General features: G+C 35.8%; 1 protein-coding gene across 2 annotated transcripts in view; it reads right to left on the bottom strand.

Moving 5' to 3' along the window:
- Nucleotides 1-17,530, bottom strand: part of Rttn (rotatin) — a 181,555-nt gene that overhangs the window by 102,260 nt on the left and 61,765 nt on the right. For both annotated transcript variants that reach the window (XR_005089555.1, XM_028886849.1), the window contains exons 22-27: nucleotides 14,297-14,393; nucleotides 13,500-13,568; nucleotides 10,058-10,246; nucleotides 9,283-9,522; nucleotides 5,213-5,357; nucleotides 245-399 (exon numbers count right to left, since the gene is read on the bottom strand). Coding sequence is in view for 1 of the 2 variants with exons in the window: in XM_028886849.1 (XP_028742682.1) it covers nucleotides 245-399; nucleotides 5,213-5,357; nucleotides 9,283-9,522; nucleotides 10,058-10,246; nucleotides 13,500-13,568; nucleotides 14,297-14,393 (895 nt within the window). In the remaining variant the exon portion in view is untranslated. The remainder of the gene's footprint in view (nucleotides 1-244; nucleotides 400-5,212; nucleotides 5,358-9,282; nucleotides 9,523-10,057; nucleotides 10,247-13,499; nucleotides 13,569-14,296; nucleotides 14,394-17,530) is intronic.

The following is a 17,530-nucleotide window of genomic DNA, read 5'->3' as shown; positions in this document are numbered from 1 at the left end:
AAAGCCAAAACAGCTATACCAACCTACTCCTGACAAAGGACCAAAATCTGTCTAGTATATTAAGAGATGATCAAAAAGTTACAACCAGGCTGTACCAGAAACACAAACAGATTGAGCCTATCTGATGAATAGCATTTACCTCTTAATTTAAAGAACTAAGAAGTCAAGAAAGAATTAAGAAGTCTTGAAAATCAAAGAAAAGCATGCTTTATATATAACCGAATGACAAACACCACAATGGTACCTGTCGGTGACTGTGATGAAAACCAGCAACAAGGAATTGAGAAGCGCGATCAGTTCTTTCTGGAGCTGCTGTCTGACTGCAGTCCGGATGTGATCTGCCTCTTCTCGTGTTTGTGACTCTGTCAGAACCAGCAGGTCTAATAGTGGGTTTGGATTCTAAAACATAAACATTTTTAAAATATACTTATTCTCTGATTGATATGTGCTGCTTCCTGTAAGTTTTTTGTTGCTGTGTTATTATCTAACTAGCAAAATTGGCAGTCCTAGGCTTTAACTACATTCATAAACACATTCTAAATTCAACATGGTCTTAATGTATTATGTCAACAAGAAGAACGTGCATCCATTATAAAGAACTAAGGGGAACAAATGAGAATGAAATCAAACAGAATGGAATCTGGAAGGGAATCACACATAGCTCCATACTCCCCTCTTTGTTTCTGTGACTAGAAATATAAAATGAATTATAATCATGTCTTTTACACAAAACTAAGTGAAAGATCCACTATTCAAACACTGGCTTTACTGATTACTATATTCTTTACACCTCATTACGATGGCTGACTGTTTCTCAACCATAATGACTTATAGTAATACTTATGGATACTCAAAGGTTTATAACTTCCCTGAACGCAACAAAGAGTGTGCACATCTCTGATTAGGACGCATATAAAAATTGTAAGCCAAGAAATCACCAAGACAAACCACTGCAATAGTCTTAAACTTTCATATTATCTGGGGCGGGGGTAGGGGGGAAGTACTGACTTATATGACTAAGCAAAACGTGAAAGTGAAAAAAAGTGAATCAAACTTCTACTTTATAAAATTTGTCCTGTTTACCAACTGAAAAACTATTATTTCTAACAACATTGAGTGTAGAAAACATTATAAGGTACTAGACGGTGGTACATTAATCATTTTGGTGTTACAAACACCATGCTAAAGAAGGAAAAGACAAGATTTCATTTAACTTTCTGAGTAACTAGAAAATCTGTTTTCACATGTGTATTACAAATAGGCAATCCAATAGAAAAAGAGGATAAATCCTACAAATGCAGAGCAAGAGGCATCACACTCCAAATCTAGTTAATACTCATTCTTAGCACACTGTCACATCACCAGTGCATAGAATAACATACAAATTGATCAAATCTAAATGTTGCTACTGCTCTTATTATTTGTGTAAAGAACTCAACTTAAAAATAAATGCCTGCATTGCATCTAGTGAAAAGAAATTCAGAAAAGAAAAATCTTCTTCTCTGTATAAAAATATATAAAAGTTATTTATATTACAAAGTATGTTGAGAATACATAAATCAGATAGGTAAGTCTAAAAGTATATCAGTGGAAACCTTGGTAAAGACCTGGGGAGGGCTGTCTTGGTTCTAATTTACATGACTATACTTTACCTAAGCAGTGCTTTTTTTCAAGCTTTTTATTTTATCTTAAGTAAAAAATACCCATGGGACAATTAAAATTACCTAAAACAGAGCTGACAAATCCATTTTCTCCCATGAATAAAAGAATCAGTGCACACACCTGGGTTATTTTAAAAAAAAAAATCAATATATTTTCTATAGGATCATAGCCTAAAGGGTGACTCACACATATATGCCAACTTACTCCTATAAGTAGTGGTAAAATAAACAACCGATCCATACTAAGATTCTCAAATGTCTATATGTAACAATAAAGAAACATTTATTCTGATGTACAAGTAAAAATTAAACAGAAATCACTGACTGCCATAATGATATGAAGTATTTATCTAAAAGTAAGATTTGCCCAAAGACTCAATCCAACTAGTAAGCTATCTCTGCTTGGCAACTGCTGTGACTTTTCTCCCTCTGTATCTTCAATGCACATGTTAACGTTCAAACCCAGTGAACTTGAACAGTATCGCTTCTAAACACAAGAAAAGTACAAAGGGAACAGGGAGGATGGTTCTGCTGATGTCTTCTGATTGCAGCTGCTTAATCTCTCGCACCTCAAGCTTCTGTCTTCGTATTAGTATTCTATCCTCACTTTAAACTAACTACTGGAGCCTTCATTTGTCACTGCTGACCTCTAAAGAGCAAAACATTTGTACAGCAATGGCTCATTTTCTTTGTGCACATACACCTAACTTCACCCTAATCAACAGTCTGTGCCTGAAGGCTGTGCAATGATTTCAGTGAACTATGGCACCAGGACATGTTACAGGAAAGTCAATAAAAAAGCAGTTCTGAGAAGCATCCCCAAAAGAAGGAAAAAATTAAATTACAGCCCCACTTTTATGAATTTCCATTTAAAAATCATTCTGATAAGAATCTGAATTGGTTCTTATTAGCTAGTTCTAGATAAACAAAATAGCATTATATTAAGATACAGAAGAGTAAGGTAATATTCTCAAAGAATTCTCAAACAATATGTTCCTTATAATAAAGTGGTGATAAGGTCCAAGGCAAAAAATTCCAAAGGAGGACAGTTTCCAATCTACACTCTGAAAATTAATGAATTTGTCTTTCATTTTCTATTAGTATTCTTTGCCCAGATGAAGCATTTATATCGATCAAACAATAAATGACAAACCATAACAAAAGTACCTGTAATTCAAAGGTCTCCCTAATTTATGAAAAGTTCCTTCCTTCATGAATGAGTGAAAGGAATGAATAAAGGAAGGCAGCCAGCCAGTTATGGAGTAAAACCAGCAAGAAATCAAGAAGCAATTTGTAGAAAATAAAATAAAAAAAAAAAATGCCTCAAGTGTATAATCATCTCTACCTCACTAAAAGTAAGTTATTTTCAGCACAATACCAACAACAACAACAAACTCAAAACGCACACATGCACCCATTCATGAGCACATACTCATGAAATTGCAACATGGCACAGCAATAATTCTACAAATTTATAGTTTATAAATGGACTTGCACATATACCGTGGACAAACTTTACCATGGCCATTTTAGTACAGGTAAGCAAACTCCAAAATTAAGTTACATGTGTTTGAGTTAACAAATGTTCATAGGCAGTATTAAGATAGAAGTAGGCATTTAATTATGAGCAAAACTGCCTGATTTCACTGGTTTACATTAAAGAACATCAAAAAAAAAAAACTTAAGTTGTATATAAACATTCCTGTCAATTAGAATTTCCAAGTTTTGACATACAGACCTTGGTATTCTTATAAACTTTGAAAATATGTCAAAACATAATAGACATAGTTGCCTTATTTATAAGGTCTACCATCTTCTATAACAGGCCAGACATTCTTCTCTAATTACTGTGTACTTTCTCATTTGAAAAGGCTTACTAAGTTCATAGACATATACAGATGAACAAAGCCATGAGCACCACAAAGTAAGCTGGCTTTAGTGCCCTTAGCAAGTTTCTTAGAAACATTCAGCTAAATGTAAGACAAGTAAAGCCTGGACTAGTAAATCCTTTAGTACCTTACAGTAAGGACTGAGTGCCATTCACCCAGTTCTCTCCTACTTCATCTTCAGGTATCCTTCAGGTTTCCTTGAGGCTTCCTTAATGTGATGGTTTGAATAAGAACGGCCCCCACAGATTCATGTATTTGAAAACTTAATCCGGGAGTAGTACTACTTGAGAGGGGTTAGGGAGGTGTGGCCTTATTGAAGTAGGTGTGGCCTGGTGGAGGAAATGTGTCACTGGAGTGGGCTTTGAGGTGTCAAAAACCAAAGTCGCCTAGGCCATGGCTCTCTTGTCCTGCTGCCTGAGAAACTGGATGTAAAACTTTCAGCTCCTTCTCCAGTACCATGATGTCTGCCTGAATGCCACCATACTCACTGCCATGCTGATAATGAACAAAACCTCTGAAACTTTAAACAAGCCCAAATTAAATGCTTTATTTTATAAGAGTTGCCATGATAATGATGTCTCTTCATAGCAACAGAACACTGACTAACACAATTACCTTTTTTGATATTTTGATATTTCTCTTTACAGTCCACAACCCAAAAGCAACATTCTATTGCTGAAAACACCAAATACTTATATCACAGAACATGGAGAAACAGAGCTGGTCAATTCAGCTAGATGCTTCACCCCTACAGACTAGCATTCATAATTCTGGAAGGTGCTATAAGAAAGGTCATCATCAACCTCAGCCAGCTATGAACCATCCAAGTTATAATAGCTCCCCGCCTGTAAGATATACCAACTGGCACAATAGTGGCACAAACGTTACAGGAGTAACTAACAACTTTATTTGTTTTAAACTGGACTAAGGGCATGCTTCATGATATGGAATCAGGCCTGACACTAGACTGGTCAAAGGCCCTATGGGAAAACCTACTACTATTAGCTTGCTAAATGCACAAAGCAATAAAATCACTCCTAATGACATACTGCTATACCCAGAAATCAGTGCATCTCTCAGCCCTCATCAGAGAAACTTCTTCTTGCAATAGATGGTAATGAACAAATAGACCCACAACTGGACAATTACAGAAAGTGAGAGACTCTGGAGCAGGGTGTGTGTGTGTGTGTGTGTGTGTGTGTGTGTGTGTGTGTGTGTACACTTCTTTTTGTTGTTTATTTGGGTTTTAGAGTTTTTTAAAAGAAAGAATACAAGGTTGGGTGGGTAGAGAGGTGAGGTAAGATCTGGAAGTGGTAAGGGCAGAGAAAAATATGATAAAAATATATTGTATGAAATTTCCAAAATTACATAAAAACTTTCTAAAATTCACTAACATTAAAAAAACTAAAATATAGCAAAAAACTCACAAACAGAACTGGATTTATTAAACATCAAAATGCAAGGTCTCACTCACTCTATGGAATGCACATTGAAAAAAACAGTCAATCATATCAGAGAGGCCACACTGCAATGATCATTCACCACAAGATAAGAATTATTTTACTAAACACATGTTATAAAAACATTCTTTTACAATATAAGTGGTTTTTCCAAGCAAGTTCCTTCCAAAACAAAAAGTTTAAATTCTTTGAACACACTTACATGCCTAAGAAGTAACTCTAGAATCCACTGTAAAAGTCCTATTGATGGATTTTTTCTTTGTTCCTTTATTAACTTATTCAAAAAATGTATGATGTCTATTAGCAGTTTCTCATCTTCAGTGCACGCAGGAAGCACTTGTAAAAACCTGTGTTTTAGAAACAGACAGTAATCATGATTTCTAGCTCTTAAAAATGCACACGTCATCAAGTATGTAAAGTCAACACAAGCACAAATTTTCTAAGGCAAGACTCTAGAGTACTGGGAAACGCACAGATGAAGGAAAGCCATTTGCCTCCCAAAACATCAGCCACGGTGGAGAAAAATGTGAAGTTAGTGATGAAAGAAAACGAAGAGAAGTTCTTCAGTAAGAAAAAGCGCAGGCTCAACAGGGGCTGAGGCTCGGGGGTCAAACACTTGCCTCCCATGCATGGAACTCCAGGTTCACCCAGGGTCGCCAAAATTAAAATAGAAACTTCAAGAAAAGTGCCAAAGGGGATGCTGGGAGAAAAACACTCCCTCTGCTTGTGCATTTTCAAACTGGTAGTGCCAGGTTTCATTGATAAGAATTACGATTTCAAATCCAAGTCTGACTATTAGGAAAATCAAGGTGGCAAAATCAAGAAAGAAGGGGGGGACCACACATACACAATCTTGCAAAGAAGTTGCTAGATTTTTGCAACAGGCTGAAAGGGGGCTTAGGAAGAATCTCTTTTTAAGAATAACAGAAGCCAAACCAACCTTCTGAGATTCTTAAATAAACACTGGTGTAAGATAGCAAGAAGGTTGTTAGACAAGAAAATTTCTGTAGGGGAAAAAAGGTAAAGCTTAGAAAAACATTTTTTAAAAGGCAATTGGGAAGAGAAATGAGATTCAGCAACATTGGTAACAGCTTATTTAAAAACACCCAAAGGAGCTTTATCAATATGTTGTTTGAGTAACAATAACAAGAATTAGGTCACACAGCATCCACTACTCACTGACCTTTTGCCACAATTTTAAAAGCTTGTTTCCAAAACCTTGATAGCTCCATTTTTAAAATGAGAAAAGTCAGGCAAAGATATAGTTAGGTAATTTTTTCATGGTCTTGTGGCTTCTAAGTGTTAGAACATAAATGCTAATGCAAGCAGTCCATCACCATGGCAAAGTTAGTTATGCGATATTTGATATAATATAGGGATTGCTATATTACACCTTTTCATTTAAAATGTCTACTTTGAGAAAATGGCATTCAGTTGAAAAAAAAACCCACCAAATCTTGATTTAAAGGAATACAAATTAGAAAACCATTTTTTAAAGACAGAATGAAGAAATGATTCTAACAAAATAAAATGTCAAAGTCATAAAAATTTCAAGAAATCTTCCATGATACCCAACAAAATCCTATCATCCCTATAGCATCATTCTGTATCAGCTCCATATCCCTTACCTCCACATGTAATTTCTCTTTCTGTTGTTCAAAGGTACTCTTCTCTAATGGGAGGCCTTCATCCCTTCGCCTGGCATCTGTCCTATTTCTATTGTACTTACTTCTATCATTCCTTGACTTAAACTTCTTCCCCTGAAACACTAGGCCCCTCCTGGGTGAGATTAGAAACTCTTTCATCCAGTCTCCTCCTTGGGAGCAATCCCACTATTGGTAACCCTATTTGCTGCCTTCACCATGAGTTCCATGATAGCAGGGGACATATTTGTTTTGCTTACTATTAAATTTCCTAGAAGTGCCTAGTACCTAGTAGGTAAACAAATGTTTGCTAAATTCACTAAGGAAAAAACAATATTCTTTTTTCTTTGTCTACTCCATCCCACATTAATACTTCCCTTTTAAAAGTCATCACATCATGGTGATAGAGGAAGTATGAACAAATAAAAAGTCTAAAGAACATTGAGAGAAAGTGGGGAGAAAAATTAGAAGAAATTATACTTAAATAACTGGAAAGATGTCACATGCAAATATAGTTATGATTAATTCTGAGTAAATTTAAGGACATACTAGTAGTATAATTACAAAGTAACAGTTCAAAACAAGAACTTATGGTCAAGGTCCGAAAATGGAATAGTCATTCTTTAAAAGGTCCTCACATTGGAGGTGCAGGACTGTTAACAGGGAAACACAGAAGGGGACTCGTCGGATACATGGCAAGACAAAACCACCCCTGTGGGCTCTGACACTCCCCAGTCTGCATCAGCTGGGCTCCTAGCACAGTTATCTGCAATTGCTCAACTCCTTTCTGTAGCATAGCAGTGTATTTACATACAACCTACGGATATCCTCCCATGAGCACTCTATTACCTCCACACAACTTTGACTATCCAACACAATGTAAATATAATGAATACAGTTGTTACACTGTATTGTTTAGGAAACAGTAACACGGAAAACATCTTTTCATCACAGATGCTTCTATTTGGGGGAACTGTTTATTTATATGTATGTATGTGCACCATGTGTGTGCAGGTGCCCAATAAGATTGATAAGGGAATAAAATCTCTATAAACTGAAATTATATGCGATTTTGAGCCACCCTATATGGGTGCTGGTAATGAGCTCGGGTCCTTTGTAAGAACAGCAATTCTCTTAACCATTAAGCCATCTGACCAGCCAATCTTTTTTAGTATTTCAATCCATAGTTGGTTGAATGCATGGATACAGCAGATTCATAGCTATGGAAAAACATCATCATAAAAATGTGACACTCACCTATAGTTACTGCCACTGTACAATTTGAACTACCTAAAAGCTTCCATTGGTACATTAGAGAGCCTCTGCTTCAGTCTGGTATAGCATACAATAAGCGTTTTAATGCACAAAAGAAAATCTAGTGTCTACAATGAAGTCAAGATATATTAATGGCTTTTGCCATTCAATTTTCTGACAAATAGAATATACCAAATTTACTGAAACAGCAAAGTTTGTACATGCTTACGATGGCACATGTAAAAGGAGAAGTCTGACAAAACAGAGTACTAATACGCTGTGTTTGCCAGTTTACCTAGTATAATATCCCCATTGTGGCCTATTTTAAGCTACAGTGTACTAGGGGGCTGTGAAAAGTTGTACCAGGAGCACGCAATACAACAACGCTTCCATAAAAGATTCATTACAAATAACCACAAGAGCAGAGACAACAGTAAAATGTAAAGCAATTAAAGGGTAACATTTTTCACATTTATTACCTTTACTTTTCATATAATTCATACGTTAACAATATATGAAATTATACTTCATATAGTTATTTTTTCATATAACTAATTTGAAAATACCATAAATCAAGCCATCAGCTCTTCAGCAAAGCTATCTCACTAGCTGGTTTGGAACACCACTGGAGAGGCTTAGTTACAATTACAGCCTTAACAATGAACTAGAGAAATTCACATTTACAAACTCATATGACCTATCATTTTGAAAATTATACACTGTGTCTATTCAGAAAGTTACATATTTACACTACTCATGTGCACGATAAAATAAAAAACTATTTGCAGGGAGGGCTTCTCAGTCTTAGTGTTGTTTCAAATGTAGCCATCTGCTACCAGTTCAACATTTGAAATTTACAAGCTAGAATCTTTCGAATAATTATCAAAAGACAACCACATGGTCATTAACTTTATGAAATTTGATCAAAAAGAAATATGAAATCATTTATCTGAGAAGAAAATGCAGGCAAAACAAAACATCCAGTAGTAGGTGTAGCAAAGCTATTTGTCAATCTACTAATGTCTCAATTCAGTTACAATATGGACAGGAATAAACACTCAAGTGTGGCTCATCCACGTGGTATCCTGATTATTTAATTTTGTGGGATAAAATTTTCTAAGATAGATTAATAAATAAATTGTGTTAAATTCATAAAAACCCCTTCAGGAATGTCAGGACTAAGGTCAAGTTCTTCTCTTCCGTTATTATTTATTATAGATAACAAACTATCCTGGAGTTTTTCTTTCTATAAAAAGCATTTCTCTCATGATAACAACTGTACAAATACATACTCTTCTCTTCAAAGGTTTGAAGATGATCCTAAACATAATTCAAATTAGGTCTTTCAAACTAGCAGTCTTAAACTTACACTAACCTGTTTAGCACAGTGTGCCAAGCCAAGGATTTTAACGTAATCCCACATGGACCAATGTCATCCTTCAAAGACAGTCTGTCATTCAAAAGATAAAAACTCATCCTGGTGATAGCAGCCCTCACATCCCTGTGGCCTCCAGCCTGAACAATGGAGTGAAAGCAGTCTTGCAGCCCACTAGCTGTGTAAGTGATCCTCAGTGTAAGGATATCTTCTGTGGATAGCTGCAATACATCTAAAAATCTAAGCATAAAAGAAAAAAATTAAAAAAGAACATAATCCCAAGTTTATTTCTATCATAAGCCTCTCTCAAAAATTCTTTTTGTCTTCATTTGCTTTTCATTAAGGGCTAACTTATCGTTAAAGAAAACTAATATGTAAATCCATCAATGTCATAGTTTTACATAGCATTCAAACTGTGGATACTAACTTTTTCCTCCTTATCAGTGACACACTAATACAGTATTATTCCTGTGGGACAATTAAGACATCTAGAAGTAGGAACATTCTCAGGTACACTTTCTGAACTTTAATGCCACAGCACCTTTAAGTACATCTATTAACTGAATAAACACTATATAGTTCCTAAGACAGCATAGAATACAATCCTTTTTAGCTTAAGTGGCTTTATATAATTTTTAATAGGCATAGATCTAAAAAAAGTGAAAATATAATGAAGTTGGAATCAGTTGATAATATCAAGCAAAAAAGCTTTTAATCTACAGAAAAGGTGCAGCCTAATTAATTCCATGTAATTTACCTTAATATAACTACTTACTCTTGAATTTTAGCTCCAGAGGTCATTTGTTTCAGTAGATTATCACTCCCATGGTACCACGCCAGGTTCCAAGCTACTCTTAGCATGTCGGACACGGGCTTTAAGGCCAAGCACTCAGCAGACAACGGCAAAACTATTGCATAAGGACTCACAGCATGGTGGCCAATCACATGAACTGGTAAATGATACCTAAAGAAAAAGAATTTAAATAATTGCACACTGTAATTTCTTAACTAGGACTCAAGTAATGGGCCAGAAGTGAGAGCTAGTTTTGTGACTCTTTATCACATTTTATATAATATTTTAATTATTCTTTCACTTTCCCCCACATTTCAAAACACTTCATTATTCTTTCTTGATGAATGGCTACAGTCTATATATTAGGATTGTTGCAGAGATACCTAGTGCTCATTGAAGTCAGCAACAATGACTACAGTAAATTAAGCATTAAAGATGCTTGGCTAAAACACGAAGACTGACTTCCGGACAAACATTTTCTGAAACCAGAATCTCTCCAGTTACATGAGTGTTGCTATGGCATCCACTGTACAGATGGACAAAAGAAAGCTACAGAATTGTCCATGATCAAACTCACTAAGTGACTGAGCTCCACTTACTGTTTTCCCCTAAGAACACAGTGATGGATCAACTCAAGATTCCATAAGTATTTCTAGATACATGAAGAAATTCAATACCAATGTCTCTTAAATGAATCCAAGATAATTTAACAGTGTTTAGCAAGACAGTCACACCTAATACATTAAAAATGTTAAGTATAATTTTAATAATGCAACATATTCCAGTAGGCTGGGGCTATAGTTCAGTGATCAAATTCTTGTCTAGGATTAAGGAAGCCTGGGTTCACTAGCACAAAAATAAAATAAAATAAAATTTAAATATAATTTTAAAAAACTAAACCCACAAATCACTAATTTACATTATTAATGGCCAATGTTATACAATTGCAGCACTTAGTTTATAAGAGCCACTGACGCATGCTTTCATTTTCACTTTCAACATACCAATGAAAGAATCAATACTAGAATTTCATACCCAAATCAGACTGTATAATTTAGTAAGTAAAGCTACTTTTAATAGCTTCTAATATTTTAACAGCAGTTTTCCACTGAAAACTACCAAAGCCGGGCTGAAGAGCTGATTCAGTGGTTAAGAGCACTTGTTGCTCTTGCAGAAACTAAGGAGGTTTCCAGCACCCACAGGTCACCAACGTCTGCAAGTGAAGCTCTGGGGACACTGCCGCCTTCTTCTGGCCTCGCTGGCCAACCGCATGCTCACAACACACAATCTCTTTCTCTCATACACACATAAATAACATAAATAAGTGTTTTTAAGACAAAAAAAAAAAGGTTTTCTTAGACTAGTAGCTACTGCTGGTCTAGAGGAATGTGTGCCTTGACTGTCTCTGCACCAGGAAACGTCAAAGCACTAACTGATTTGTAAAGTCATGTCAGAAAACTGAAGAGCACTAGATAATCTCACTTCAAAGAATAAAGGATGATATTCTTTATTTTAAAACGTGAATGGTCTAAGCTGGATGGGGTGACTCATGCCTCTTAATCTCAGCACTCAGGAGGCTGAGTCAAAAAAAACAAAACAAAACTATGGAAGTTCCATAGTAATTCTCTAAGAAGAAAGGAAAAACAAGCAGAGGTTTCTTTTTACCTCTATTCCATAGAGGTAAAAAAAAAAAAAAAAAAAAAAAAAAAAAAAAAACAAGCCTAAAGAAATAATTGTACAGAAAGTGTCATCAATGGATACAAAATTGCTGACAAAGACCTTCAGGCAGTCATGGGCCTAAAGGCATCCGCTTCATAGGAAGAAGCACAGCTCTCACTGAAAACCAGCACCACTACCCATGATTAGCTCAACAACACTAATGAAATAACCATACATACTTCAAGAATAGGCCTAATAAAAATGGAGAAAGAGGGAATGGAGATATTGTTCTATAAAAATCATTCAAGGAACTTCTACTAACTGCTATGAATGAAAAGCAAAGTGAATCAGAATAATTGCCTATAAAAACTACAAATACCAACTTCTGACATTCTTCACATACCAGAAAAACCACGCCTCTATCGGGCCAGATACCCCAAGGTCATTGGTGGGGCTAATTTCCACAACAGAGTTCCTTAGGTCAGCTGAGGGTATTTCCTCAAAAAGGACAGTGAGACTCCCATTCCTGCTTCACAACTCTCTGGTTCACATGGTAGGTGGTTCTGCACTGTTGAACTTTCTGCAATAATGTGATGTCCTCACTAGAGGCTCAACGCAAAGCTGACCCCAATATTATACCCTTCCAAAACAGTAGCCAAAGTAAACCTCTCGCTTTTAAGTTAATTATATCAAATATTTTATTATATTGCTATGAAGCTGACTAATACAAAAATGACATTTAAAGCCGGGCAGTAGATCACGGATGCTCCAGATGGTGAAGTTATCAGATAAGAACTTTAAAAGTAATAGTGTTTATTCTCGAAAAATCACTGCATAATGCAGATCTAAATCTAAACTAGACTTCAACCAGAAGCTGCCCTAACCTTGGACTAGGGTGCTTCCACCCTGACCAGCCAAACCCTGTCCTTTCCCTTTCTTGCCAGCCGCTAGGAGCTGATGTCCACACCACCACTGAGGAACACCTTGAAGCTCAGGTCCTCAGTGCTTGCTACCTTATTCTGGAATCAAGTCTTTGCTAAAGTCTTTACACTTATACGAATTAAAAAGTTTTAAATAAGTACTAGCAAAAAACTTTCAAGTCCATTCAAACATATAAGAAAATTCAAGCATCAAGCAGGAGAAATATGAAAAATATTAAACTTAGAGTTAGCATGGTTAAATAAAACTATAAATAAAAATATTACTTCATGAAACGACATAAGCAAATCCTTCCAAGTTGAATAAAATAAACAAAATGTAAGAATGCACTATGTTGATAATCTTCAAAAGCCATCAAAAATAAGCTATAGTGATAGAAATTAAAACAGGATTACATTTTGGAGTAGTAAAAAGTAACCAAGGAAAACAGAAGGGGTTTCTGAACTAGAAGCAACAGCTACATCTTTATCTTCATAGTATTTCTACAGATGTGTTTACTGAGAAAAAAAATAAAAGGGCTGTATATAAATTTCATATGTATTATACAAAAAAGAAAAATGACTTACATATTTTCAAGTCCTAAATAGAAATAAATCAAATTAGCACATGATCTTGATTGTACTCTGCATTTTTAAAAAGTGAAAAGCGTATTCTCAAATGGTTGAAAATAGAGACGCTATATGGAGAAAGAGACAGCATGTGAGCAACTGCTAACAGTGCAGGAATGACTCAGGGTGGAGGGAACACAGACACACTGTGTTCCAGCTCTCCTGTAATTTGTACAATAGTTTGTCATTCATGAAAATAAGATAAATCAATCCCTTACCTCCTGAAGACTGAAACAGGCAGACTGAAGACTGAAGGCAAAGAAGGTTTATTACAAGGATCAACAGACCTATAAAGGTGGGGGGAGAGAAAACTGAGTGGGCCAAAGTTCTGTGCAGTACAACCCATCCACCCTTGGACAGTGCATAACTGTGTAACTGAGTCTAACCAACATTCAGTGTAGTCAAGTGTTTGCCACCACCTGAACTGATATAAAGACTTATATAACAGAGTGGATATAGCAGCAAGTGAACCCTGTGGCCCCTCCCACCGATGCTGCTGCTTCTTCTTCTTCTTCTTTTTTCTTTTTTTTTTTTTTTTGAGACAGATTTTCTCTATGTAACATCCCTAGCTGTCCTGGAACTCATTCTGTACATCAGGTTGGACTTGGACTCAAAGAGATCTTCCTGCCACTGCTTCATGAGTGTTGGGATTAAAGGTATACCAGCCCCACTGTTAAGGTTATTTTAATCAAAGACTATCATTCTAAATACTTTATACTTTTTAAATAATAACGTTAAAGTACACAAAGCTGAAAACATGTACTTAAAAACATATCCAAGACAAAAATCACTGTAATAATTACTTCAAATTTATACTTAGTTATGCTCAAAAATATAATTCAGGGTGACTTTTTGAATTCATGGGTTTTTAAATACCACTTATTCAAACCAAAAAGCATCAACACGTGTACAGAATAGAAAGCTTTAAGTCAAAAGAACTCAATGCACTGCTGTAGGGGTGCGTCAGACCTTAGATGAGCCAGAGTAAAAACAAATAGAAATCCTTGTATCTCACCATGTATCCATTCTTGATACCTCATCAAACAAGAGAAGACAAAACAATGCCCCGACTTCAGTCACCACAGTACAATCTTCATGAAATATCAAGGAAACTGAGGAAGAAAAAGGAATGCAACTTCATAAAATATTTTTACTTCTAAAAAGAATGAACTTCAGCATTAAAATGTCTTAACTTGAAAGAAAGAGAAATACAGCATTAACCCAGAAAAACTGGTATCACTAAAAAGTGTTTTAGTGTCTCTCAAGCTATCGTATGTGTGAGAATTACCAGGGGGACATATAAAACAGTTTCTCAGTCTAGATATGTAATGTACATCTCGTTATAACAAGTTCCCAGAAAACGCTGACACTACTGGTCCAGAGCCACATATGCAGACCTGCTCACCAAACACCACCCAGAGGTAGGCGATCTCAGCAAAGTGATCCAGGTCCAACAGATGCTTTGTCAAGACACATATTTCTAGCTCAAATCTTCCCACTAAAGATCCTTTATAATTTTTGGATCCTAACAACAAACATAATCCTAGCTCAGACTTCATGCTAAAACACTGTGTTTATGCTATGTTATTCTGCTTTTTATTATTATGAGAGGACATGGAAAAAAGACATCTTCTGAGCTAACAGGAAATAATAACACAACTCCATCACATACTAGTTCAGAGACCTAGTCAAGTCCTTTAACATAAAAAAGCTTCATCTACTTCTGTAACATTTCCAATGGTATAGTTTTCCACTATTTGAAAACTAAGAAGGTCTACACAAACTGGAATAGTAGCTGTACCATCACACAGGAATAATAACAACACAGAATCTTCAAATTTATAGAACAGGACATCTATATTTTAAAAATACAGTTTTCCTAATTATAAGAAAAGATAAACTAGGTGGTGGTGTCGCACACTTTTAATCCCAGCACTCAGGAGGCAGAAGCAGGTAGATCTGTGAGTTTGAGGCCACCCTGATCTACAGAGTGAGTTCCAGGATAGTCAAGGCTACACAGAGAATCCCTGTCTTGAACACACACACACACACACACACACACACACACACACACAAAAAAAAAAAAAAAACATAATTAGCATGACTAAAAATACAATCTAAAAAGTAAAGAAATAAGAGTCATGTAGAAGTGAACTAACAGTAAACAGCCATTTCCACTCAGCAGAGACATAATGGTTCGGAATGGTTTGGAGTATTTAAATACGTAAGACATTTCTGGACTACAACTGGCTACGGTGTGGGGTTAAGACAGATTTAGATCCTTACCTAAGTTACCCATGAAATTTTAAGCTTATTACAGGTTTCAGATATAACAGAAGCTCCTTTCTTGTTATACTTTTAAACAGCTTACAAACTAGAGAAGCTTCCTAAGATTCTTCATACACTTTCATTCCTCTATCGCCCCCCTTCTTTCTCCCACGCCCCTGCCCCATATCTGCTTAAACCTTGAGTTGCCACGCCCCCCAGCCAGTTCTCACATCACATGTGTTGTACTAGGCTCACTCATTTTATTTTTTACTCAGGTAAAAAAACTTCTTCATGCACACTTTATTTTGGCTAGCTCCTCCCCAACAGCCTCATTTTCCCATCCCTATTATTCTATAACCTATATGAACCATTATTTTTATCTATCTCACTGAAGAAGAACTTACCCATACTCCACAGTGAGGGCAGCAGTTCTAATGACAGTATATGCACAAGATGGTAGACAAATAATTTTCTGACAATAAAAAAACCTGAAACTAATATTCAGTAATATGGCAAATGAAATAAGAATACAACATTCTTCTTTGAGGCTATTCAAAAAGCAGATGATGAAAACCTATAGAATTTTATTATGTATAGCTCTATACTGTCTGGAATTTTGCAATGGAGATATGTAACTTTGTCATCATTGAAAAAAAAAATAAAGAAGTTAGAGTTCTACCTCTAACACATATCTAGTTATGGCTATGACCAAGTCCCTAAATTCTCTGAGACTTCAATTTCCTCCCTCTGTAATGATGTAACAAATACTAAGTTTGTTTCTACCCCTAAAATACAATATAAGAGTCTGTCATAGCAAGTTTATAATTCAGAGTTTCGCAAGATTATTTAATCATTAAAGCCTGTCAATCAACTTCCCATGATAGAACAGAATAATCTCTAAAATACATATTCTCATTTAACAACCTCATATAGCTCCTCTCTGCTGTTTATTAAGACTTACTGGATCTTGCATGAACTGCCCTGTTTACATCATCCCACATTCCCCTTACCTACACTCCTTCAAATCCCATTGTCCCTAACAAACCAACATATCAAACATAACTTCTTGCTCTATCAGTAAATCAGTCATGTCTATATGAACTCCCATGCAACTCTCAAATCCCAGCTTAAATATCATTTCCTAGAAGCATTATCTAATACTCTCCTAACACTAATACATTCAGCACTTCCTCTGGTACCAGAAATCCCACTTCAGGTATTATGCTGTATTTATAATTATTTGTCAAAGTCTCTGACTCCGACAGTCCATTTGCCATGCTCATAACTCTAACAAAAGGGCCTACCACTGCACCCAGAACATAGTATGTGCTCCACAATGTTCACAGAGGAATGAATTTTCCTGGCAGAGTAACTCATTTAAAAATGGTATTTTTCCCTGCGTATGTATGAAAGAGAACAATTGCTAAACATTCCACCAGGATATAGCTTATGTTTCCATGCAAAGTGCTTTTGCAAGCCGGGAGTGTGGCTCACTGGTGCAGCAGTAATCTAGCACACACATGACCTGAGCTTGATTCCAAACGCCATCTCACACATGTAAAAGTGCTGTGGTGTCTGCTAGGTACTCATAAATGCCATATTGGAATAATTTAAATGAATATGAGTAAATGGGAGATTAAATGCAATTAATAAGATAATTACCAACATGAATAAAGGAAACTGGAAGCTAGACACCATGGAACACACCTGCAATGCCAGTACTCAGAAGGTAGAGACAGGCCGATCACTACAAGTTCAAGACCAACTCGGTCCATACAGCAAGTTCTAGCCAGAAAGGGCTGCACAGCAATACCCTATCTCAAAAAATAAATTTTAGAAATAAAAGAATGAATAAGTGTTTTAGAAGGAAAGAAATAAAATCAGAAATGTATACTTAGAATTCTTTCAGGTGATCACTCTGTAAAGAGCTATAAAAAATTTCACACTCCACTTCAAATTTTATGACCTTAAAAATGAGTCT

Source organism: Peromyscus leucopus, chromosome 19, assembly GCF_004664715.2.
Source record: "Peromyscus leucopus breed LL Stock chromosome 19, UCI_PerLeu_2.1, whole genome shotgun sequence".
In the NCBI taxonomy this organism is placed as follows: Eukaryota; Metazoa; Chordata; class Mammalia; order Rodentia; family Cricetidae; genus Peromyscus; species Peromyscus leucopus.
The sequence above is the reverse complement of the archived record's forward strand: the minus strand, read 5'-3'. Positions and strand labels throughout refer to the sequence as shown.